The 27,016-nt window shown below is 40.0% G+C and overlaps 1 protein-coding gene across 2 annotated transcripts in view; it reads left to right on the forward strand.

Moving 5' to 3' along the window:
- The window catches only part of PIP5K1B (phosphatidylinositol-4-phosphate 5-kinase type 1 beta), a 130,086-nt gene that overhangs the window by 73,791 nt on the left and 29,279 nt on the right, over window positions 1–27,016 (forward strand). For both annotated transcript variants that reach the window (XR_012670821.1, XM_075136273.1), the window contains exons 8-13: window positions 10,885–11,096; window positions 15,555–15,638; window positions 15,739–15,787; window positions 16,298–16,382; window positions 22,403–22,558; window positions 23,321–23,465. Coding sequence is in view for 1 of the 2 variants with exons in the window: in XM_075136273.1 (XP_074992374.1) it covers window positions 10,885–11,096; window positions 15,555–15,638; window positions 15,739–15,787; window positions 16,298–16,382; window positions 22,403–22,558; window positions 23,321–23,465 (731 nt within the window). In the remaining variant the exon portion in view is untranslated. The remainder of the gene's footprint in view (window positions 1–10,884; window positions 11,097–15,554; window positions 15,639–15,738; window positions 15,788–16,297; window positions 16,383–22,402; window positions 22,559–23,320; window positions 23,466–27,016) is intronic.

The raw sequence follows: 27,016 nt of genomic DNA on the forward strand, positions 1-27,016 counted from the left end.
AGAGTTTCATAATACAACAGCAGAATGGGTAGACTAAACTCATCACATAGAAGAGCATCCTGAACATTACAGTTTGTTGTTCACTGCCACCTGTGGTGCAAGATGGAAAGCATTGTTTTTGCACATGAATAGTACTTTTTGTTTAATTATCACAGAAGTCTGCAATGCCTTGTGCTTGGTTTGTAAAGCTGGGTGACCTAATGTTCAGCTGCATATTCAGTGTGAGATGTTTATCTAACACCACACATTGTTCTTTCTGTAGCCTCTTGCAGTGACCGTTTCCTGAGCTCCTGCCATGTGTGATAATGCAGAATGCATCAGTATGTCACATCTGGAGATCTGGATGCCCTTTGGTGCATCCCCCCACTTGTCGAAGGTTACTTACCCAGTCAAAGCCTGGGGGGATCTATTGTATAGAAAATAATAAACAGAATCTAAAAGAGGGAACTGGACTGAAAAGTAAAATCAAGAATCAATCATTTGATTGTTACATATAAAGGGAACTCTTACTGGTTATTTGAAAGCACGGGTAAATTCTTGCTACGTGTTATTTGAACTAAAAAGCTGAACTAAACATTAGCTTTTTCATTGTGTAATCTTAGATTAACAACTCTAAAGTTGGTCTAGAGTTCTTAAAGGCCCAGCTAAATCTTAATATTATTAAAAGAAAAGAAGAAAATCATCTTTAAATAATCAGTGTGTATACATAAATACATATATATACGGTATAGTATAGTATATGTCTGTGTGTGTCTGTGTGTGTATATATATATATAACTGAATATTATATGTATATAAAAAAATAGACTGGCATTTTTTTTCTATTCAGGCAAGTCTTACTTTCTGTTGTAAAACAAAGGGAGCAGACACAGTTATCTTTCACATAGCTGAATTTGCTCAACAAATGAGAATGGATCTGACTACCTGCTTTGTACTACTGCTTTTAGGAAGAATAGAAATACTCCATTCATTTCAGGAAAAGGATATCCGTTTTGCCACTGCTTTTTTCTGCCCATATGGTATTTGGATGGCAACTTAGCATGAATGATAACTGACCTAGATTTTTAGGGCTTCAAAACTTGTCATCCCTTTTTCCTTTTACTCAAAGTGAGAAAGTTAGTGTAGGCACTGCAATTAAAAGTTAATTAAATAAAGGAAATTTTTGATCGTGCCAGTATTTTAGGACTAAGAAATTCTCTTCTGTGTTGCTTATATTTGGATTATATTTTCTTGTTCATATTTGCAGTCAGAATCAGTAAGCAATGGGTTTTTTCCTGCTTCTTTAATATAAACATCCCCAGCTGGTAGCCCCTCTCCTCCTTAAGGCCCGTCACTAAGTGCAGAGGGCTGGCAGAACTTGCTGGTGACGATATAGAAGGCGGTGGGGACCTGCTGTGATCTGTGTCTGCTGTCACTGTATCACCCACCCCATTCAGCAAGGGGCCCACATTTTCATTGGTCAGCCTTTTACCGCTGATATAGCCGTAGAAGCTCTTCTTTGTGCCCTTGACATCCCTTGCAAGTCTCAACTCTATCTGAGCTTTGGCTTCCTTGACAATAATTGCCACCCCTACATGCCTGGGCGTTTCTCAATTCCTCCTGTGTAGCCTGTCTGTCCTCCCCCTTCCCCGTCCTCCTGTATGCTGCCCTTTCACATTCAAGCTCTGCTGTGGCTTCCTTGCTTAGCTGAGCTGGCGTCCTGGTACCTCTCCTCAGCTGACACAGAACATCTCGTCAGCTGACACAGAGCTCCCTCCCCAGGGAAAGGTCGTAGTAGGTGTGGCAGTGGTGGACCACTGCTGGAGTATCAGTTCTTGTCTGTCACACCGTCCTGCAGCTCTGATGAGGAGATGCGTGATCTACCCGGCTAGAGGATGGAGCTGAGTGGCTTGTGGCGATCTGTCGTGGGCTGGTGCCTCTGGTAACCACTCCAGATTGTCTGCTTTGGGACAGGTACAGATGGATAGTGTTCTCCAGCTCCTGCGTCCCCTGCTTGTTACGTTCACGCTCAAGGTGACAAGGTCTGAAAGCTTTGCTCACAGACTATTTTGCACTTCTTGCACTTTAGCTAAACCAAGGAGTGTAACATTACAGTGCTCCTAAAGATGTAATATTCCTGAGTTTATTGTACGTACAATGCACACAGCTGAAAATTTGACCTAGCTTTCAAATTCCAGACTATTGTTAAGATTTATTATAGCTATCCTGTTCCTGCCAGCAGGCACTATCATAGTTACTGGGGTGGGTGGCGAGGGGTGGGGGGAAGACAAGGGACACACTACAAGCAAATAATTTCATTGGCCTGAATAGCTTTCCTAAAAATCTTTGCTTTGAAGCCTTATTCACTTCAGAGTGCTTTAATTTGTAAAGCCAATGTGTCTGTATTTTGTGTAATGGTAAATACTGAGAGTATTGGAAGGTAGTTTCAATAGTTGTGATTTATTTTTAGTAATCATGCTGTTAGCTACTGTGATCATTTGTTCATAAAATTATGAATTATTAAAGAATAGAGCAGATTCTCCAATTTCCAAATGAAATTAATCTTTTATATATTAACAGAAACTGTTCTGCTCATGAATGAGACCAAGAATTAAAAGTTTTGTGGCGCATAAGCAAGTACATAAGTGTCCTGGTTTTGGCGGGGACAGAGTTAAATTTCTTCCTAGTGGTGTGTTTTGGATTTAGTATGAGAATGTTGATAACACACTGATGTTTTCAGTTGTTGCTAAATGCCCTGCTAGTCAAGGACATTCAGCTCAAGAAAACAAAACAAAACAAGTGTTGGGAGGGAGCACAGCCGAGACAGCTAGCCCAGCTGGCCAATGGGGTATTCCATACCAAGTGATGTCATGCTCAGTATATGAATGGTAGGCATGTTCCAGGAAGTACCGATCGCTATTTGGTTATCAGTCAGCGTGGGTGGTGAGCAATTGCATTGTGCATCACTCATTTTGTATATTTTATCATTATCATTATTATTTTCCCTTTTTTTCCCTGTTCTATTAAACTGTCTTTATCTCAATCCACGAGTTTTTCTCACTCTTACCCTTCCGATTCTCTCCCCGTCCCTCTGCAGGGGGCGGGGCGTGAGCGAGTGGCTGCGTGGTATTTGGCTGCCTGCCAGGTTAAACCACAAAAATAAGTAAAAACAAAGTCAATAAGGACATTAAAGACAGTTTAAAGTGCATTTGCGGATTTTTTTTTTTCTTAAAGGTGCAGAAAATTAAACTCCACGTCCAACTTAGCTGCTGTTGTGTTTTGTTATAAACACCTAATCCTGCAGAAATTGTTTCTGTATGGAGGAATACTCATGTGGGGCAAAGGATATGGCACTAAGTGATGTGTTAGGTACAAGTAACATTAGCACAACTCTGTATGAAAAAGGCTAGAAGTGAATTAATGGTAGTATTTTATTTTTCATAATTGATATGGAATTGAAGTAAAATCCATTATTACTTACTTGATCTTTACTGGAGCTCTTAAGCAGTTTAATAAATACAAATTACCTCTGTTCTGGGCAGAAAGCACAGGGAAAACACCTCTTCTCTGGTACAAGGAATTCACAGTCCAAACACACAAGTAATAAAGTTTGTCTTTTGATCATCCCATGTTAAAAATGAAGATAGAGTTTTATAGAGATACATGTCAAAAATTACTGCAGGAAAGGTACACCAGCACATCTCATCAGAATATGGGCCAGTGGTTTGATTATGAAAACAATATTTTCCCTGTAATCCCTTCAAGTACAGAAGAACTGTAACTCTTTATTTAAAAAAAAAAAAAAAGGAAGTCCCTTTTAAAACTGACAGTGTCATAATTATACAATAGAGAGATTATTCTACAAATTGTTTCTTAAAGCATGTTAATATAACTTTAAACAAGAAACATGAATTTCAGGAGAATAGATAATCACAGGATTCTGTATTTGTAAATCTTTGATTCACGCGCTTGCACAGATACACTATGTTCTTGAATGTCAACTAGTCATATGCAGGAATATGGGGTATTCTATTAAAAATAGCCTGGTTGTGTTTTTCCCTTTCCATCTGCTGCTGAATCCAAGAGAAAAGAAAATTGAAAAGGGCTAAAAGGAGGCGTGCATGTAAATGCAGTTAGCTCTATTAACCGGGCAAATGGAAAAAGATTTTCCAAGTATTGTTCTTTTTGCTCTTTACTTTGCTGTTAATGTCTACTTAGTAAGATGTTTACCTGCATGCACTAAAGTAACCTCGTTTTGTCAGTCAGTGGTCAATTCCCAGTATTTCTCCCTCCTCTTGCGTAACAGTTTTTAATGTATATAAATATCAGAGATGAAAAAACTATCTATGCAAATCAAGCAGTATTTATTTATCCTAAAATTTGGGATAAAATTCCCCAGCAAAATTACAAAGATATGATATTCTAAAAATTGAAGTTAAGATTTATTCCCCACCTATCTAAAAAAGTGGGTAAAAAGTGAGCCAGAGTTTATAAAAGCACTAATGATCTTCATTTGTTACTCAAGGATGTCTTTTTTCTTAATGAAGCATATTCAAGAGCTGGCCTATAAACTCAAAACTAGTTCTTCTCGGTTAACTTGGTGAGCTTAGGGATCCTGTGACACCAGTCACATTTAAAACTACATTAACAAATGTTGTTTTACACAAACAGACAAGGCAATTCACTGTAAAACTAGAGAATTTTGTCTTGCATTAAGTAATTAGATTTTCTGTTTCAATAGGAAGAGTACTTTTCGAGCTATCAATTGAAGTGCTAATGACCTACAAGTATGCAAAGTATGCATGTTTTATGATTTCTTGCTGGGGATATCTCTTCCAAATTCATGAGGGTGGAAAAATAAGTTTCTGCTTCTCTCTGTAAACACAGCTATTACTAAGAGGTGAGATTCAAATCATCTTTACTGTTTCCTTCTTCACCTCTTTCCTTAAGGCATGTCTTGCTGCAGATGAGGAAACCAAAACCTTTCCTGTTGTTCCCTCTGTGGCAGAACACTTTATTTTTATAGGGTATTTTTGCATTAGAAAATTAAGAGAATGATTAGATGCCTCATAGGAGTATTGTCAGGATATTAATAAATAAATAAATTGTTATTTAGCTAGTATCTCCACACTATCTGGAGGATTAAAGTTTGTGAACACCATTTTTTTTCTGGTGGCCAGAGTAGGAGTTCAAGTCATGGAGTTTTTTTCTTTCTTGTTGCTTAAAGTTTTTCAAGACATGAAGGACAAAATGCATTGCTGCTTATAAGTTGAATTAGAAACCAAACAACAGAATTCAGGTTTTTGTATTATGGGATTTCCTTTCTGGTCATTTAAAATGGAATAAACAGGCTCAATTTCCAAAGTTGCACTTTACCAGAATTATTTTTATTTGGTTTGGTGCAATATTATTACAGTTTGTTTTGTTTTTTTTCCTTTTTCAGACATTCAGTAGCAATGGTTGGAAATTATCCTGTTGCTGGAAAAGCAAAAGGCATAGTTCATTAATGGTGCTCTGTGCATTTATAAAAATGTCATGCAAGTGTTGAGGAATGTTTTAAACAAAAGTATGTGGTTACCCATTTTTCATTTGTAAGTTAACATTAGAACAATTAATATATTGATACCTGTATTGCAAAATATTTGTTACAGAAGCAATGACAATTAATCCAATTGTGGTCATGCGTTTTTTAATAACAACAAAATAATTTCAAGATGTTTTTGCTAATGAAAATAGAGTGGCTTTATAGAGTCTGCATTTTTCCTTTATTATGTTAGCAAAGAACACTATGGACTTTCCTAAGGAAATCACATTCTAACAGTGGCATTAATGCCCTGACTAACAAAGAAGCCTGTAAAGACAAGGAAATTCAAAGCTGAAGACAAGGAGAGTCATATCTCATAAGTTTCAGGTCTGGGTATCATTTTCATCACTGCTGGTTTAGCCAGTTGCTGCAAAAGTCTCAAGCTTTACGGCACGAACGCGTATCTGTTTTGTGCTGAAGCAACTGTGACAGAGAACTTGTATGATCAAATTTATTCACTGGATTTTTCAAAGCCCTTAGTAGTGGGGTGTTTTGATTAGTTTTCTTGTCTTTTTTCTACCTCAAAGGGTCTACGCAGATTATTCTTTAACCCAAATAATTTCAGTGACCTATTCTACAGCATGTCCTTACAAACAGTAGTGTTGGCGCAACTTGAGGAGTATTGCACTGCAACATAAGGCAGAAATAATAGATGGCATGGCATGGTATGGAGGTGGAGAATGTGCTAATCTTAGATGAAAGGCCTTTTTGTCAGAAGTGGTAGTTTGAGGAAAATGGACATGGAATGATACTGCAGATCTCTTGTATCTTTATATGTTATCTCTCCTGTAGTATCAATTGAAATTCCAAATTTCTCTTTACTTCTATTTTGAAAATCAGAAACTAAATTGTAATTTTTAGGAGTGTTAGTTAACAATATGTTTCAAGAATTCTGTTGAAATGGGAAGTGACTCCACATACACTTTGGGGAGGTTGGTGATTTATTTTCTTGGGATAGATTGTTTCTAAACCAGACCCATCAATAGGCATTTGACGTTTGCGCACTTGTTTCTAAGAAATGTTATTTTGCGAGATAGTCCTTTATTTTGTGGGATTTTTATGTATCTCCTTATGTTGGAGAGTAATTACTGATTCAGTGTAAAATCAGTCTTCTTTCTGTTATTTTAGTTCCTATGTCCCTTTTTCAAAATGCTTGTAGGAGAGGAAACGCTTGCTTGCATGGTTATCCTTTTAGTTCTTGCATTTCATAAGCTTATGAAATTTTTTTTTTTTTGAGTAGCATTTTCCTTGATTCTTTTATGAAAATGACCTGCCATCTTGAGTTGTTTTGCGTGGTTAGCAACATGAATGTAGATTTCTCTGTCAGACAGCACACAGCTTGGGCTGGCTGCATCTAAAATAAAAATTAAATTCCAAGGCAGAAATACTTGCTTTACTCTATTAGTCACTGGCTGAGATAGTTGAGTGTAACCATGTCTAAGATGATTCACAGAGTGCTCTAACATCTGATTAGCTCAGAGAAAAGAAAATCTGATTCAGGGAGTTATTTTTCCATGTTCTGAAACAACGTATTGTGTGATGCCTTTTCACTGGGTTTTTTATGTGGTATGAAAGCAAAATAGTGCTTAAGGCTAGAAGGGGATGAGCGACGCTTGCCATCTGGAAGTTGTCAGAGCAGCTAAAGCCAGCCTTGAAGTACTTAGTGACCAGGTGACAACATCATCTTGACAGAATCTGTGTAGCTAGTGAAATAACACATATATAAATGCAAATGAGATGAACTATTTAATATTGAGTTAATGAACTGCACGTTTACTTGTCATTATCAAATACAACACTTAATCATGCCGTGTACTAACAAATAAGAATATTCTTGGTGAAATGTCCCAGTGCCATTTTGCTAGGAAGGTGCATTTAAGAGTGGTTACATGAGTAGGGGTTGAATTTCTCTCACTTCACCTACACAAGGGTTGTATTTCTGGGATTTAATGTCAATTTCTGGTGATATCACATGGATGACGTCAGGTGTTTTACAGGGCTTTCTCATTTTGCTATGACTATAGCCCTTTTAATACTGTGATTTGTTTGAGTGTGTTTTCATTAGATTAGGATCTTATTTTGGTACCTCTGTAGCAAAAACTTTCTTCTCAAAAGCAGTTCCATCTAAAATCATCAAAGCTACTTGCAAGCAACCCTCGACCCAGGAAAAGGCTTACGCCTTTTTGTGTTCTCATAGGATGCTGCATGTTCAGAAATAGCTTGATGTGCTGCATTCTGTAACTTGTCCTTGGCGAACCAGATTAATTTGTACAACTGTGTGTGCAAAATGCTACTTACACATTTAAAAATCATCGTGATTTGATTTTTTAAATATTAATGATGATACATATGTGAGAACCCTTCAGATATATTCAGCTGGAAATCCCACTGACTGAAGTAAAATTTCTGTCTTCATGGAGAGTTAATGCAGAATAGTTTGGCACGAAGTAAGTTTTTGTTGAATGCTGATGTTTGAGATTCTTCCTTGTTATTCTGGTTAATTATTTCATATCAGAATTTTCCTTAGAAACAAATAGGGGAGTAAAACATCCTTAGATCTGGTCAAAAGGTGTGTGTGTGCGTTAGGAGTGGCTGGTTTGGTTATCAAATTTCTAAGGGGAGGTAGTCAGAACTGTGTATAAAACCAGTAGGCAGACCCAGGGGCAGATCATATTATGATATCCTGAAGACACTTTGTAGACTGGACAACGCTGTCTCTGAGTAGGACCATGAATAGGGTGTCTGGGGGACAAGGGCTAGAGTTCATATGCTATGTGCTGTTTGTAAAAATATGTACTGCGGTTAATCTGTTGGATGTGTAGGTGTTTCAATTTCATAAAGAACTGGAATAACGAAATAGCTACTTGTTTTTATGATGTTTCTCAGTAATCCTAGAACAAAGTCATAAATAGGCAAAGAGATTTTTAGTCCATTGGATAATACAAGTAGTATGGGTTTAAGTGACAGTGGTGAATTGATGCAGTCAGAAAGATTAATTTTATCACATAAGAGGTCCCTGTGGAAGAAGCAGCACATTATATCACAGCCTTCCATGAGGCTACATCCCATCCTAAATGTAGGTTATATAATTAGTGCAGTTAAATCATAATGTGTCTAATGTAATCTAATTCAAAAGACGGTAGAGAATAGGTTGAAAGCAGAGCTGTCAGCAGTTATGTTTATAACTGTAAAATAAAAGTGGCAGTGCTTTTTCCAAGCCTGACTAGCTGCTGTAATCTGGCTTTGCATAAACAGTGCTGCTGACTGTACTACTAAGGCAAGTATTTTTATAGAGGATGAATTGTTGGGGTGTTTCTTCAGCCTACCCAGAATCTACTTTCAGTATTTGGTGGCAAACATCCACTGATTACATATTTCTAATTAATACATTATATAGTAATTTCTTTTTGAGAAAGTCTGAGTAAAGAGTAGCAATAAGCAAGCAGTAAAGAAAATTCTAGAACTTATTTGGCACCAAGTGTCTGTGCCTTTCTACCTGTTAGCTTTGCTATTTTTGCAATTCATGATCGTAAAACAGGGAGTTATTAGCCACCAACATTACCACACAATGCACAATAAAATTTCATTATCTTGTTGTATGGTAATTTAGAATATGCTTTTTTGTCATGTCCTGAAACCCTGTGTGAGTTCTGTCATCAGAGAATGCTGTGGTGTACTGAGGGCCATACCTTAGCAGCCTTTTTCTTGTTCCATTTGAACTAACCCACCTCTGAGCAAAGTTAAACCTCCCATGTCTTCTAAACCCCTCCTTTATGCCTGGAAATCAGAACGAGGCTATGCCTTTCTACACTTAGATTACAGCGTGTTATGCTTTGTTTCTTCACTTTAAATGCTTACAACAGTGCTAAAATTAAGACACCATGTTCCTCATGGAAGATAAATGCCAGAGATTGAAAAGAATTCAGCTGTATTGTACATTTGGCTTCTACTCAATATAATGAGTACATAAGAAACACAGATGGAGTGGAACAGAGCTTTCTTCCCTCTTTGCTTATATACTTGGACATTGGAGTGAAAATTATCTCTGGCGATATGTTAAGTAGTAGACTCCCTTTTCCTCCTCAGACAATTTCACAGACCACTAGACCTTTCCTGATGATTGCCAACAAATCTCATTTTGGATTTGCAAAATGTGTCTTAGAGTTCACAAGCCATCTCTAGTGTTTTGTGTGAAAATATTTATACTTTGATAGTCTTCATCAAAATGACATACCTGGAGTTACTGGTCTTTATTTGTCATCTCTGCTCACATTTTGTTCTTGTTCAAGATGTACTGTTGCCTCTTGATTCTGTGCCAAAAATTACACCATTATCTTAGGGCACTGTATGCCAAAACGTATCATGAATCATTGCTGAGTTGCATGAGGTAAAGCAGAAGTGAGCATACTCTTCCTGCTTGCGACTGGTTTTTCTGGTTACAGCACTGCTGTAACCTAAGATATGTAACACAGTTGCTGTCTGCTAACAGTTTGGTTATATTACTAGATGTGATCACAGCTTGTTTTAGTTCATGTTTGCATATTGACTTGAACTGTATTTTCTTTTAATGGCAGTATGCCAGACTTCATAATGAAGTTACTGACTAGAAACTTATGACAGTACATGTGCATGAAAGAAGGAAGGGAACTCGCCTGCTGACAGAGGCAAAAATGGTTGGTAGATCTAGAAGAGAAGGCTGGTTGGTTAAGTCACGCTTCAGAAATAAAACTGCCTTTGCAGTTTAGATAGGCCCTACTTAGCCTAATAAAGAGAAATGCATAATTTTTGTACCCAAATCCCATCAGCTGTTAATGAGAGGGTGGTAGCAGATGCTTTTTTTGTCATTTGAAAGTTCTCCAAGAATGCTTTCTCAGTTATAAACAGGAGGTGGAGGGGAGGTTGAGAGTAGTCTAGGCAAAAATGCTCAGTAAAATCTGGAACATGCATTAGAGGTGGCTTAAAAATGTCTGTAGTTCATAAGTAAATGGTGGAACTATTAACTGATTATTTGCTATAAATAAAAAAGATGCTGACTGGACACGTCTTCCTTGGCTACAGAATAACATCAGATTACATTTCAGCTATGCATCTTTCTTTCCCACTTTTAAGAAAAGCATTGAGCTAATTAGATAACTAGCACTTTGATTTATGTGGGGTAGTGAAAGATTTTTGTTTAATTATAATTTCACACATTTTCCTAATAAGAGAAACTTGTGCTTTGAAGACCTATTTTTACTTAGGTTTTCAAAATGCTGCTATGTAATTCATATTGTAGGTAGTCTTTTTTTGTTTTAGTACAGCCATTTCTTCTTTGTTGATAGGTTCTAGAAAGTTTTAAGATCATGGATTACAGTCTGCTACTGGGAATCCACATACTGAACAGTAACATGAAGGAAAAAGAGGGAGAGAGTTCCCAGAGCGCATCGGATGCGAAACGTCCTGGAGGGCAGAAAGTTCTCTATTCCACAGCCATGGAGTCTATACAGGGCCCTGGGAAGTCAGGGGACTCCATCACCACAGAGACAACAAACACGTAAGTGCCATAACCTGCTCTTAAGGTTACTGTTAAAACTTGCACATTCTGTTTCTTCAGTCTGTGCCACTTGGTATTAAGAGGCAAAACATTCAAGTGTACATTGCGTTTCACGAATTGAAAGATTAAGCCTTTTTTTTTCCCCCCCAAAAAAAGCTGTACCATCAGGATTTAGAATCATAAAATCATACAGGTTGGAAAAGACCTCTAAGATCATCGTGTCCAACCGTCAACCCAACACACCATGTCCACTAAACCATGTCCCTAAGGGCCTCATCTACACGTCTTTTAAATACTTCCAGGGATGGTGACTCCACCACTTCCCTGGGCAGCCTGTTCCAAGGCCTGACCACTCTTTCAGTAAAGAAATTTCTCCTCATGTCCAATCTAAACCTCCCTTGGCGCAACTTGAAGCCATTTCCTCTCGTCCTATCGCTAGTTACTTGGGAGAAGAGACCAACACCCACCTCGCTACAACCTCCTTTCAGGTAGTTGTAGAGAGTGATAAGGTCTCCCCTCAGCCTCCTCTTCTCCAGGCTAAACAACCCCAGTTCCCTCAGCCGCTCCTCATAAGGCTTGTGCTCCAGGCCCTTCACCAGCTTCGTTGCCCTTCTCTGGACACGCTCCAGCACCTCAATGTCCTTCTTGTAGTGAGGGGCCCAAAACTGAACACAGTATTCGAGGTGCGGCCTCACCAGTGCCGAGTACAGGGGCACGATCACCTCCCTGCTCCTGCTGGCCACACTATTTCTGATACAGGCCAGGATGCCGTTGGCCTTCTTGGCCACTTGGGCACACTGCTGGCTCATGTTCAGCCGGCTGTCAATCAGCACCCCCAGGTCCTTTTCCTCCAAGCAGCTTTCCAGCCACTCTTCCCCAAGCCTGTAGCGTTGCCTGGGGTTGTTGTGGCCGAAGTGCAGGACCCGGCACTTGGCCTTGTTGAACCTCATACAGTTGGCCTCAGCCCATCGATCCAGCCTGTCCAGGTCCCTCTGCAGAGCCTTCCTACCCTCCAGCAGATCAACACTCCTGCCCAGCTTGGTGTCGTCTGCAAACTTACTGAGGGAGCACTCGATCCCTTCGTCCAGATCGTTGATAAAGATATTGAACAAGACCGGCCCCAGTACTGAGCCCTGGGGAACACCGCTCATGACTGGTCGCCAACTGGATTTAACTCTGTTCACCACAACTCTCTGGGCTCGGCCGTCCAGCCAGTTTTTTACCCAGCGAAGAGTGCACCTGTCTAGGCCGTGAGCCGCCAGCTTCTCTAGGAGAATGCTGTGGGAGACAGTGTCAAAGGCTTTACTGAAGTCCAAGTAGACCACATCCACAGCCTTTCCCTCATCCACTAGGTGGGTCACCTGGTCATAGAAGGAGATCAGGTTGGTCAAGCAGGACCTGCCTTCCATGAACCCGTGCTGGCTGGGCCTGATCCCCTGGTTGTCCCGGACATGGCTCGTGAGCACCCTCAAAACCAACCGCTCCATGATCTTACCCGGCACCGAGGTCAGGCTGACCGGCCTGTAGTTCCCCGGATCCTCCTTCCGGCCCTTCTTGTAGATGGGCGTCACATTGGCAGGCCTCCAGTCATCTGGGACCTCCCCTGTTAACCAGGACTGCTGGTAAATGATGGAGAGTGGCTTGCCAAGCCCCTCCACCAGCTCCCTCAGTACCCTTGGGTGGATCCCATCTGGCCCCATAGACTTGTGAGCATCCAGGTGGCGTAGCAGGTCGTTAACTTCATCCTCTTGAATTATGGGGGGTTTATCCTGCTCGTCGTCCTTGTCTTCCAGCTCAGGGGGCTGAGTACCCTGAGAATAACCACTCTGACTACTAAAGACTGAGGTAAAGAAGGCGTTGAGTACCTCAGCCTTTTCCTCATCCTTGGTGGCAACGTTCCCCCCCACATCCAATAGAGGATGGAGATTCTCCTTGGCTATCCTTTTGTCATTAACGTACTTATAAAAGCATTTTTTGTTGTCTCTCACGACAGTAGCCAGGTTGAGTTCTAGCCGGGCTTTTGCCTTTCTAATTTCCTCTCTGCACGACCTAACGAGATCCCTGTAGTCTTCCTGAGTTGCCTGCCCCTTCTTCCACAAGTGATAAACTCTCCTTTTTTTCCTGAGTCCCAGCCAGAGCTCCCCGTTGAGCCAGGCCGGTCGCCTTCCCCGCCCGTTCTTCTTGCGGCACATGGGGACAGCCCGCTCCTGCGCCTTTAAGACTTCCTTCTTGAAGAACGTCCAGCCTTCCTGGACCCCTTTGCCCTTCAGGACTGTCTCCCAAGGGACCCTCTCGACCAGTGTCCTGAGGAGGCCAAAGTCCGCCCTCTGGAAGTCCATAGCAGTTTTGCAGAGCAGGAAATTAAAACGTTGGTTAGTAGATTGATCATCTTTAAATACATGATAGCAAATTTGTTTAGTTCAGAGTGACTTATGTATGCCCAAGAGATGTTATGAGACAGCTATTAACAAGAGTCACAGGTATAATCTAATTTTAACTGGAAGCAGCCTGATAAGCCATAAGGAAAAACTATTTATTAACATTGAAATGAATATTCCTACAGTGTTTATTTTCATTTCAAAGTAGTATACTCAATACGTAGAACTGTATCATCAACCACTGAAGTGCAGTCATATCCATGTACGATGTTTCCTGAGATTAAGAACTTTCCTTTTATTTTTCTATCTAGCAAAAACTGCAGTAGAAATTTAAGTATATAGATGTTAGTTATTCTATAGTTTCCTTTGAAATACATTCAGTATCAGTGAAAGCATTATGTTCACCATTCTCATTCTATATAATCAGTCATTCATTATAATGTGATTTTAATTTCAAACTAAGGATTTACTCTTCTCCTGGTTCTCAAGGGAGCTGTCTAGGTAAATACAACTAATGATACAGAAACATGTGCTTAAACATACAGCAAACAAATGGGAGAATTATGATATTTAGCATTTATAGAGAGTTTCCAGATGTTCAGAGCTCTAGAATATAAATCAGAGCTGAATTTCACTCAGTTTTTACAAGCATTACTCACATTCACATGCTCTTGTATGGTGGCAGAGGTCTTGCACTGGCATCTTTGGGGGATGTTGTTTTTTGGTTTCGTTTTGGTTTTGTTTTTTAACTAAAAGCCAAAGCTGATTATATAGGTCATCCAAGAAAGTCCCTGTGGTTATTATGTATGGAAACCCACCCTGGGCTCCCAACATCACTTGAGCTAACGTAGTGCTGCCCAGATCCTGAGCAGTGTAGTACTGCTGCAGAAAGCCTACTGCAGCAGTTGAGTCCTTCCTTGGCCCCTTGCACTATCTCCTTTCTCGTACTGACATAACTGGTAGTGTGGCAAACCTCACTGAGGTGGATGAAAATAAGCCTAGGTATTACAAAAAACACCCCTAGGTCAGTCTTCTGCTGTGGTTCGTTGTAAGGCCGTACAAGCATGAAGATGAGAATGGATACCCAGCAGCAATAACTTGTACTGGATTGAATTTACAGTCATAGCTTCCAGGAAAAGCTAACAGAATATAGTTTTGTAAAACACTTAACACTTCTGAATGTCTGACCAGTTAATTCAGCTGGAGTTCGTGGTAACGGGGTTTTACAGTAATTTAAACTCCACTTGTTGTTACATGGTTTCCTTTGTGCCTAGAATAATAAAAAACCTTTCCCCCAGAAAAAAACCCACAAGGCTGAGTAGGTGGTAGTCATGTTTTGTCAGGGGAAGGGACTACTGTGCTTTAGTGGCAGAATGGGGAATATACTCTCAACTATGTCTTTGGTAGCTGTTTCAGGTGTCTACTACTTGTTTCTCAAACTGTTAAAAAAGATTTGGAGATATTGCATGTGTTGCATCTTCAATCTGTTTTTCTTCTGGTTTTGTACTGGATCCATCAATGTCAACAGAAGCTGAAAAACTGAAAATTGGATTTCGGTTTCTGATTCTAAAAACAACGGACCCTTTTTTCTAGGTGGTGGAGTAGGAAGAGAGGGTCTTAGGATGAGCACCTTGTTCTTTAAAGTCATGGCTGAGTAAATACTCTGAACCAAATGGAGATCCAGGCAGTCAGGCTCTCTACAATTTTCTTACATGTTATCAATAAAGTGAGAAAATTCTCCTTTATCTAGGCAAAATTAATTATTTTCCTTAGTAATAAACTGATGTATACTTTTTTCCAATTTTCAGAGCATCTAAATATTTCCAATTCTATCTAAAAGTTATCCTAAAATACTCTTTGTTTATAATGGATATTTACCACTGGATCCCAGATACTTTAGGCTTGCTATTTAAAATCAGTTGTATGCTAAGTGACTCACATTTGACTGACTTGGCACTGTGACATTTAGCTTTAATGTTGTACCTATTTCGGGTTTGCAAGTGGGTACAGGTCACCTGCTAACTGATGATCAGAGATGTCTTAAAAGATAATCTAACTATGTTTTTGTTGTTTCTCTCAGAATGGGAGGTATTCCAGCTAAAAGCCATAAAGGAGAAAAGCTGCTTCTATTTATGGGTATTATTGATATTCTCCAGTCTTATAGGTAAGTTGAATTTCAAGTTTTTATTGAATAAGCTGTTCTGAAATTACTTGCAAATGTGGAAATTTTATAAAGCGTTTCTGATTTTGTTTTATGTGCTTAGGTTAATGAAGAAGCTGGAACATTCTTGGAAAGCTCTTGTTTATGATGGGGTAAGTAGATTTTTTTTTTTTTTTTAACTGTTGATATTTTAGCTAATGGAACTTTGACGTATGTTGACCAGGAAAGAGCTAGCTCCGGTATATTTGTAGTCTACCATCACCACGTGGTTTGGGCTGTTGCTGAAATCTTTTAGGTCCATTTCCCAATACTTGCTCTGATTTTATTTGTTGACCTTTCAAAAAGCAATTAAAATGATCAGCTTGTCCTTATAACTTACAGAAGACAATGGCCACTTAGCAGGACATTGATGAATCTGTAACTGAAAAATGTATATAATGTGAAAAAAAAATTTCAGATGCTAGGAAGATTTTGCAGAACATGGCTATATAATTCATAACTCATAATTTCATAAATTAAATACTTAAAGAAAAGTTAGGATTCACTTGTTTTGAGTATGCCTAAAATGTATGATATAGTTTACCTGAGGTTTCCAGCTTCTTTCTTGCCAATTTACTTTTGATTTACTTATGGAAAATAAGAGAGCTTTTTCAATCTTGTAGGACACTGTTTCAGTTCACCGACCAAGTTTTTATGCAGACAGATTTTTAAAGTTTATGAGTACAAGAGTTTTCAAGAAACTTCAAGGTAAGAAAATTGTGACTTTTACTCTTTTATATATTTTTGTAATCATTACTTTATAACGCTCCTTTCTTGGCAAGAAAAGCATCCTTTCTTCAACATCATGTAGCACTTACGTTGCCAGAAGTTGAGTTTCTTCACTGGAGCTAATGGGACTGTACTCTAATAGTAAAATTACAGAGAATTATTTGCTATGAATTTTTTGTCACATCAGGGACATCTGAAGGTAAAACAGGTTCCCTTATATTAGTCTTGATACAAAGATGAATTTCATGATCTAATGATGTGTCCAATCCTGCATCTCTTACTTGTAGGAATACACCCATTAATTTTAATTTATTTAATTTGCAAAAGTAAAAATTGTTTACATACCACCTCCAGCATGTTTGAAAAGATAGGCATTCTTCCCTTTGATATGAATTTCTTCTGTGCTTTATCAACGAAAAAAATGAGAACTTGGATATTAATAAAGTCTTTTGTCTTTGTCACTATCACCTGTTTCTAGTTTTCCCCTCCATTTCTCCTTCCTTAATCTTTTAATTCATTTTCAAGGGTAAGATACATATCACTATTAGCTACTTACAGGGTGTGGTGGGTTGATCCTGGCTGGACGCGAGGTGCCCACCAAGCCGCTCTATCACTCCCCCTCCTCAACTGAACAGGGGGAGAAAAATACAACAAAAGGCTTGTGGGTCGAGGTAAGGACAGGGAGAGATCACTCACCAATTACCAATCACGGGCAAAACATCGACTCAGGGAAATTAGTTTAATTTATTACCAATCAAATCCAAGTAGGATAATGAGACATAAAACCAAATCTTGAAACACCTTCCCCCCACTCCTCCCTTCTTCCCAGGCTCAACTTCACTCACGAATTCTCTACCTCCTCCCTCTGAGCGGCGCAGGGGGACTGGGAATGGGGGTTGCAGTCAGAACACGTTGTTTCTGCCACTCCTTCCTCCTCACTCTCTTTCCCTGCTCCAGCGTGGGGTCCCTCCCACGGGAGACAGTCCTCCACGAACTTCTCCAACATGGGTCCTTCCCACAGGCTGCAGTTCTTCACAAACTGCTCCAGTGTGGGTCCTTTTCACAGGGTACAGTCCTTCAGGAAGAGACTGCTCCAGCATGGGTCCCCCATGGGGTCACAAGTCCTGCCAGCAAACCTGCTCCAGCGTGGGCTCCTCTCCATGGGGTCACAGGTCCTGCCAGGAGCCTGCTCCAGTGTGGGCTCTCCATGAGGTCACAGCTTCCTTCAGGGCACATCCAATTGCTCTGGCATGGGGTCCACGGACCAGGTGGATATCTGCTCCACCGTGGACCTTCGTGGGCTGCAGGGGGACAGCCTGCCTCACCATGGTCTTCTCCACGGGCTGCAGGGAAATCTCTGCTCTGGCGCCTGGAGCACCCCCTCCCCTCCTTCGCTGACCTTGGTGTCTGCCAAGAGCTGTTTCTCTCACATATTCTCACTCCTCTCTCCCAGCTGCTGTTGCGCAGCAGTTTTTTCCCCTTCTTAAATATGTTATCACAGAGGCGCTGATTATCACCACCGTCATTGATAGGCTCAGCCTTGGCCAGTGGTGGGTCTGTCTTGGACCCAGCTGGCATTGGCTCTGTCGGACATGGGGGAGGCTTCTAGCAGGTTCTCACAGGAGCCACCCCTGTACCCCCCCCACTACCCAAACCTTGCCACCCACATGGGGGAAAGAAAGTCCAGGTAGACCACATCCACAGCCTTTCCCTCATCCACGAGGCGGGTCACCTGGTCATAGAAGGAGATCAGGTTGGTCAGGCAGGACCTGCCTTCCATGAACCCGTGCTGGCTGGGCCTGATCCCCTGGTTGTCCCGCACATGGCTTGTGAGTGCCCTCAAGATGAACTGCTCCATAATCTTCCCTGGCAGCGAGGTCAGGCTGACCGGCCTGTAGTTCCCTGGATCCTCCCTCTGGCCCTTCTTGTAGATGGGCGTCACATTGGCAAGCCTCCAGTCATCCGGGACCTCCCCTGTTAACCAGGACTGCTGGTAAATGACGGAGAGCGGCTTGGCAAGCTCCTCCGCCAGCTCCCTCAGTACCCTCGGGTGGATCCCATCCGGCCCCATAGACTTGTGAGTGTCCAGGAGGCGTAGCAGGTCGTTAACTGCTTCCTCTTGGATTATGGGGGGTTTATCCTGCTCGCTGTCCCTGCCTTCCAGCTCAGGGGGGCTGAATACCCTGAGGATAACTGCTCTGACTATTAAAGACTGAGGCAAAGAAGGCATTAAGTACCTCAGCCTTATCCTCATCCTTGGTGGCAATGTTCCCCCCTGCCTCCAATAAAGGGTGGAGATTCTTCTTGGCTCTTTCTGTTGTTAATATATTTGTAAAAACATTTTTTGTTATCTCTTATGCATCTCTCTGCATGACCTAACGAGATCCCTGTACTCTTCTTGAGTTGCCTGCCCCTTCTTCCAAAAGTGGTAAACTCTCCTTTTTTTTCTTGCGTCCCAGCAAAAGCTCCCTGTTCAGCCAGGCCAGTTGTCTTCCCCGCCAAAATAATTTTCTCCCAGCCAAAACCAGTGCACTGTACCTTCCAAAGAATCCAAACACTGCAGTAACTACCATGTAGGCATATGAAGTTAGATTTCAGCAAAAATATTGGAGAAATAGCTATCACATTTTGTTTCTTGATTCCAAACTGAAAAGAACAAATTAATGTTGCCTTAGTCCCATAGAGTGAGCAGTACAGATATTTTATCATAATCTGGGTGCAGCTATGAAGCAGAACAACAGAATTTGCAAGTATTAAGGAACAGATTTATTTTCAGACTTGCTGCATTTAGCCTGACTTTGAGAATTAACAGGGGAAAATTAGCTATCATTCAAGAATATACAAGTTGAATATAAGTTCATATGTTCATATCTACCTTGACACATAGTTCTCCAGGTGTGATAAGTATATTCTTATTGCACAATCAAAAAAAAAAATCAAAGTTTAGAGACTCATCTTCTTACAGGCTTCTTCCATCAAAAGTTCAGATCAGGTTTTACTTTCACTAAAATTTCTACCGCTGGAAGTCAACTCACAACTGCTGAGATGCATTCAGTGTGTGTGCAGTGGGGAAGGCTGTAGGGAAGACCTGATAAATATACCAGCAAGGCAAAGATGATTGCTTGGGGTTCACTGTGGCCCAGGCTGCTCTTTGGGGAAAAGCTGTTCTGATTATCTGAGCAATGAGGGTTTTTTCCAACAATTATGGCAAGTGGTATAAAACCTTATAATAAGTCATACGGATCAGCTGGTTTAAACAGTATGTATCCATACTAACTTACTGCTTTACTGCCAAATTATTTTTTAAATCTGTGGAGGAAATTGCACTTTTTTTTATTTTCAGTGAGAGAAGGGATGTTTCTGCTTAGCCCCTAGGAAACAGTGTTTTGTGAGTTTCAAGGCTTTTTATAAAGCAGAGTTCCTGACAAATAAATATAAATTGACTGGCTAGAACTATATAGTTCATAGAGGAACAGATACTCTAAAATGGATCCTAGTTAGCTGTTTTATAATCCTACTTGTGGAACTGTATTTGGTTTGGAGTTGAATGGCAAAATGTGGAATGGACACTTGGCTTGAATACTACGGAAGGAGTATTGAGCATATGGAATTGTATCAAACTGATAGAAGGTGTTTTGTAAACACCTTTTTGACCAGCGTTATGCTGGTCTCTTAACGTTGGCATTAGTCGTCTGGAGTGAGAAACAAGTCTATGTGGATAGAACAAAATACAAATGAAGGATAGAACTGAGGATAGAAATGAAGGATAGAACTTGTTAAGTGAAACAAGAATGACTACAAATACTAGCACAAATTAACAACTTAAGGTGTTAAACGTTAAATCCTTCAGAAAAGGATGATTAATATCAAAATAAAAGAATCTGATGTAATATGACAAAATATGAAGCAAAATTCAGCTGAAAGGAGGAAGGAGCCTTCTGAGACTCAGATCTCTTAAACCCTGGAATAATTTTGCCAGAGGACTGGTGGGAGCTCTGTTGTCTGAGACAATATTCAAAGGAACTCCTCTACACTGATAGGGAGTAAGGAGTAGACAACTTGATACTTCTGTCTGTTGGACAAAATAAATTTCTTATGTAGCCGTTTACATTTCCTGAACATCTGAGTGTTTTTGTCAGTTCTTTCTAATTCTGACTGGTTGATTTATGACAGCACAAGGCAACCCATTCTGTATTTGAAAACTACAATGTATAATTAAGGACATCATGCCTAATTTTCTCTCTAATCTTGATTTGTCTGTCTCATTTTTCCAGGCTATTAATCTGTCTTAATATTCCACTTTTAGTGATCTGCTCTGTACACAAGGCTATTAATCTACTTTTATATGGATTAATGGTTCAAATGCATTATCATTCTTTCATAAAATAAAGATTGGGAGTGTTCCTGCCTTCAGGAACTTTGTTTCTAAATTTCGAGTTAGACGTTTCAGTTTAAACTCTTAAGCCCTGTTCTGAAGGTGTGCTTTTTCCCCTAGTGCACAGAACAAGCCTCCATAAATAACAATTAAAATACAATAAGCAGATTCAGCCTTAGGCAGAGGCTAGCTCAGCAGCTATCTACTGTGTTATTTTTTAACAATACTGTGGAGCTGTGCATCTGCTTCTCTTCTTCAGTTTTTAGCCAAGTGGTTTTGATGCTTTTAATTTGAATTTTGTAGTAGAGCACAATATGAATTATTGCAGTGCATCTGAAATAACCTTGCAGCCAATGCATGGAGGTCAACAGCTGGCAACTGAAAAACACTAAATGAACTGGCTGGCATCCTTCTGGAGAAGATCTACAAATGGGAGTCATGGTTCAGTAGTAGTGGCAATGGTCAGATTCTAGAGTTTCACCCAAAATGCTATTGTAAGTAGGCAGACCCTGGTAAGAATTATAAAGGGGGATGCTCATAGCTGAGTGTACAAGCCATCAACATTTTGGATGTGTTTATTTTACCCAAAGAAGATGTCTGACACGTCACTGAAGTGGAAATTCTGCAGTAGCACATACATAATTATGTAGCAGTAGTTCACAGCTCAGGGAAATAATCATAATCTCTCAGAATACTCCAAATGTCCTTTCAGTTTTCTGGTCTTCTTTTTTTTCTGTATCATTCTGTCTCTGATTACATGGGCTGATACTCCATAGGAGATCTGTAACTTGGTGATGTCAAAGTTGGTTAACTGACTTGATTTTTTTTTGTCCTGTGAGCAGTAAGAAACTCCAGAAAAAAACTGTTGTGGTTTAACCCGGCAGGCAGCCAAACAAACACCACACAGCCGCTCGCTCACTTCCCCCCCCTCAGTAGCATGGGGGAGAGAATTACAACAACAAAAAAAAAAGTAAAATTCATGGACTGAGATAAAGACAGTTTAATAGAAACAGAAAAGGAACAGAAAATAATAATAATGATGATAGAATATACAAAATGAGTGATGCACAATGCAAGTGCTCACCACCCACCGACCGATGCCTAGCCAGTCCCCGAGCAGCGATCACTGCTCCCCGGCCAACACTTCCCAGTTTATATACTGAGCATGATGTCATATGGTATAGAATACCTCGCTGGCCTGTTTGGGTCAGCTGTCCTGGCTATGTCCCTCCCAGCTTCTTGTGCACCTGGTAGGGCATGGGAAGCTGAAAAATTCTTGACTAGTGTAAACATTACTTAGCAACAACTAAAACATCAGGGTATTATCAACATTATTCTCATCCTAAATCCAAAACACAGCACTATACCACCTACTAGGAAGAAAATTAACTCTGTCCCAGCCGAAACCAGGACAAAATCAAAAGTACTTCACTTATAGATGAAATGACAATGCCTTTGGTTGTAGTTTTAATATATTTGGTAAGTGTGTTTGTATCTGGATGTGTTTTTTGTCTGTATTCAGAAACTCTAGCTTTATAGATGGCTTGCTTTTCTATATGCTGTTAAAGACGTGCAGGGAGATAAGATGACATCATTCAACACCTATTTTCATTTGGTAATGCAGCTTTAAAGACTTCACCTTCAAAGAAACGGTGCAATTCCATCACAGCCCTAAAGGCAGCATCACAAGAAATAGTGTGTGCAGTTAGCCAGGAGTGGAAGGATGAAAAGCGTGGTATTCTGGCTGAAGGACAAAGCTATGCCAGCCTTGATGAAGAAGGTAATGTCTTTCAAATCAACAGCCTAAACAATGTTTTTAAAGGAATTTAGTATAAGCTCTAGAAGCCCTATAACTAGAAAGCTTCCAATCTGGCTGATCTTTCAAAACTTCAGAGTCAGGTTATTCTCATGGAGAGAATTGTTACTCATATTTGGCAGAATGGACCTTCAGGAGTAAGAGGAAGTCAGAATCAAGGTTATAGTATGACGTTAATCTTTTGAATTTCAGGGGATCCTAAAAAAATTTATCCAGCCCACGTAGTTGATTAAGGCCAGAGCCAGTGCTATTCTTTTCACTGACCTTTAAACAAACATGTCACATGAAGTGTTTTGAAGCTCGGTTCATTGTTCCCAGAGTCTTTTTGAAGAGATACAGACTTTGCTCCTTTCAGAGCTCATCTGCAGCCAGGCTCAAAGGAGAACCAGCCACTTGATCTCACCTGAAAACTGGGCCCTGGTAGTGTGAGACCAGTCGCAGAACTTAGAAGGATTCATCAGATATTCATACCACTGTTCAACATTTGACCTTGGGATTGCTCTGTATTCTGCTGAATGTACTGGCTAGCAGCTGAAATCCTCCCAGTAATGCAAAAGAGCATGGATATGGGTGCATGAAGATTACAATCTCATCAATTCAAACATATTAAGAAGATTCAAGAAGCTGTTGAGAGCGCTATGTGACTCTATACACTTGCATAAAGATTCTTGGATTCAATTTGAAATGAAATGTGTTAATGTTATTTCTTTATTTTTGTGTATGCAGTACTAGGTTCACGCCACCGGCCAGATCTAGTGCCGAGCACTCCATCTATGTTTGAAGCGGCTTCCTTGGCAACCACAATTTCTTCTTCTTCCTTGAATGTAGACGAGCATTATCAACGTGATCAACCTATGCTCTATTCTAGCAGGTAAAGGCTGTATATGTGGCAGAGCATTCCCCACTGTTTTACTAAAAGTCTGACAATGTATGCAGTGGAAGGGGGCTCTGCAAAAGAAAAAGCAAGAGGGGCAAATGTCTCTGTAGCTCAGTCTTGATCCTCTCCAGTGAAGGAGGGGTGCCATAAGCCCATAGGATTTGTTATGTATTTGTTTGTTATTTGTATTATGATTGGGGTCACAAAATAGAAAGCATAAACACAGCAAAAATGTTAGTATACTTTGAATTTTTTGTCATGTTCCAAAACTAAACTGGGCATTAAAAACTTGCCTTAATCTGTGCGATAAACCACACTACACTAAGGTGAGGGGAGGAGATGATGCTTCTAATTTGGCTGTAGCCTAACAGCTGCAGAAAACTGTGATGTGCTAGGAAAAGGGACCTACTTTCAAGTTGATCTTTATTCTGAATGTACAGTGCTGAATGGTCCGCTTTAAGTTCTTTCGAAATGAACATTTTCTGAAGTGAATTTCTATGAAAATTCACCCATGGGTATGATTAGAACCTGTCTAATTTTAACCCAGGAAGGATAAAAACAGGAAAGTCTCAAGAAAAGTTGTGCAGATGCTTGTTAGTTAGTTTGAATGTGATTTGAGTTGTGTTTGAATGTACTATAGCCATGACTGTCCAATACCGTGCTTATGCCAGTAAGTCTTGCTGGGAGATCGTCTGTGTGTGTGCCTGTACTCTACCTTGTACACCTGAAGTGTGCTGTGTTGTGTCGTTTTGCCTGCTTGCAAATCTCTTTACCATATGTTGTACTGCAGAATAGCCATTTCTGTATCTGTTTTTGTCAAGAAGGGTAGCCGCTGTGAACTTAAGTATCTTGAATTTTGTTTGGAATAATTTGGAATCCTGGACTACACAGTGTCTATCTAAATTTGATAAGCTTACTCTTGTGCCAAGATGTAGTTCTTTACTTTAAACTGCATGTTGTCCAAAAAGATCAAGTTATTTTAAAAGCAATCTTGAGGCAGTAGGATTTTACCTGCTCTTAAAATTTGACCAACTGCATTTTCATAAGAAGTAAAATGACTTGCAGAGTTACTTGATCAAAGTGATATTTTCAGCTTCCATTTGCATTAAGTTGAAATAGATCTCACTGATGTGGCATGTTCCATATGTCTGATGTTTTGCTATAAAAATTGGAGTGACATATGGTTGGGGTATAACAAAGATGAAGTTTTAATTACAGAACCATCACAAAACATTTTGTCCCAAAATGCATCTACACAAGCTTTAGCAAATAAAATTACTAATGAATACATACTAGTAGAAATACAGCTCCTTCAATTCAACTTCTGTCAGTCTTGTCCAGTTTGCAACAAAGTTGGCTGAGGGATATTCCATGATCTTTTACCAAGTTTTAGCTTTGCTATAAATAAGGTTATAGAGTACTGGTTTTTTTAAATTTGCATTAAGTATCAAATAAAACTACAGAACTACTTTGTATTAGCACCAGTTAGCAAAGGAGAACTGCAGAGTTGTCTGGATAAAGAGTTCAGATTTACTGCAAACGAAACATTACAAATATTCTTTACTCTCCATAAATTAATTGTAGAGAAAAGGTGTGAGTAAGTCCATGATACTTTTCTGTGGACATATTCCAAAATAATTCTAAAATAAACAAGGCTTTTAGCAGATCTACACTTTGATTCTATGTTTAGACTTCTTTACTCTCCAGTTGTGATTCAGTCAATGAAATAATGTAAAATGTAGTATGTGTTGTCAGTTATGCGACTACCCTGCGCACCCTTATCTTACAAAATCAGATTGGAACTGTAGTGTCTGCAGTCCAGGTTTGCATACTTTCAATTCATCAGTACAACAGGACACGTTCTTTAACACAGCAGATCTTGCACCAGTTTTCACAGATATGCAGCTCTCTCCATGTCTTGTGCCAAAACAAAAGACCTTCCCCGTAGCCAGGAGATCTGCCACGGCGGCTGGCCAACTAACATCCTTGCTGGTCTAGATGTATTCTTTTCAGCCAGGGCTCTGTGGCAATTTTTTCTCCTGACCAAGTACTGGTTCATGTCACAATCTCAGCATGTACGGCTCATGAGGATTAGCTTCCCTGTCTTGGCTAGCAGCTTTTTTTTAGGATTTAAGAAAGCTGCTAAGCATGCTTAGTATTAAACTAATTTCCCCAAGATGATTCTGGGCACTTGCAGTTTTGTATCCACCTCTGCTTTCTGCATCAGTGCAGGGAGGTCATTCCTTCTTCATGGCACTAAATAATATATCCAGCTGAAGTTTTATTTATGTTTTTATGGTACATTGGGGGAACTTCAGTCCTCCCATAAGAAAAGCTGGCAGGGAAGTAAAACCACCAAAAAACAATGATGCATTGAGTTCTAGATGTCTTAGATTTTTCTCGCTGGAGTTCTGCTTTTAAGTATCAAAAAAAGTTGTGATGCAGGACTCATCACTTTGCCATTTGTCTCTGATAAACAGAAAGCCTGCAGCTGTCTTTGAAACAAAGGCTGAATGAATGATTTGTTTACAAATGTGAGCCTGCTTTCAGTCTTTAAATATGTAATTGACTATCATGATCTGCTTCAAGTTATTTAATAGAATTACAGTTCGGCATCCTCTTCATCAGACTTTTTCCTCCTCCTTCAAAGTGTCCTGGCACAAAGTAGGCAGTACACGAATTTCCTTGTAATCAGCCAGAAATCTCTGGTTTAGGGTAATAAAGGGAGATAATCCTGCGTGCATAGTAATGATACGGTATCTGTACAGCTCCTTGACTCCTATTAATGCTAACGAGCAGTAGGTGCCCATACCAGTGAGAAGGAAGAAGCTGTTATTTGCCTCATTAAAAAGACAGCAGTAATAGTTTTGAATACCTTGAAGCACACTCTGTATTTCTACCTTTGGTTTTTTGGAATTACCCTCTGTTTCTGTCAACTATGAATGTAATCATTCTCCAAGGTGATGGAAATGGCATTTTATATGAGAAAGGAGTTCAGCGCCATCTCTCCTTGGGGGTGCTCAGCACTCATGGTAGGAAGCGAGGAACTGCTGCTGATGTGGTTAAGCAGACGGAGGTGACTTGCTCAGCCAGAGCTGGCTCCTGGGGTTGTATCATGTGAGGAGAGTTTATGTAGACCTGGCTTGGTACAGATCAGAACTAGCATAACTAATTGGTAGATAATGCAGACCAGCATGTAGGAACTTGTGATTAAAGCAAAAAAGAGAGACTGAGCAGCAGTCATAAACATACAGCTTATTAGGAGTGTTTTTCCAGACTGCTAGCTGATTATTTTTCACTAAGTTATTCCTCAGTCCTTGAAGAGTTAGCGGAAACTCGAGGTGTTGTGAAGAGGAACTTGTAAAAGTAGTGCATGAAAGAGTAGTGGGGAGGGGAAAATGGCTGTAATTTTCAGCACAAAAGGAACTTGATCTAAAAAAGGGAAGTAAAAAGGAAAAAATGGACAAAAGTGACGTGTTATTCAGCAAATGTAGGCTTTCTTGTTTGTCAGACGACAGCTGGTTTCTGTTTTATGCAGCTGTTTC

The sequence above is a fragment of the Calonectris borealis genome, chromosome Z (assembly GCF_964195595.1).
Source record: "Calonectris borealis chromosome Z, bCalBor7.hap1.2, whole genome shotgun sequence".
Taxonomy (NCBI): Eukaryota; Metazoa; Chordata; class Aves; order Procellariiformes; family Procellariidae; genus Calonectris; species Calonectris borealis.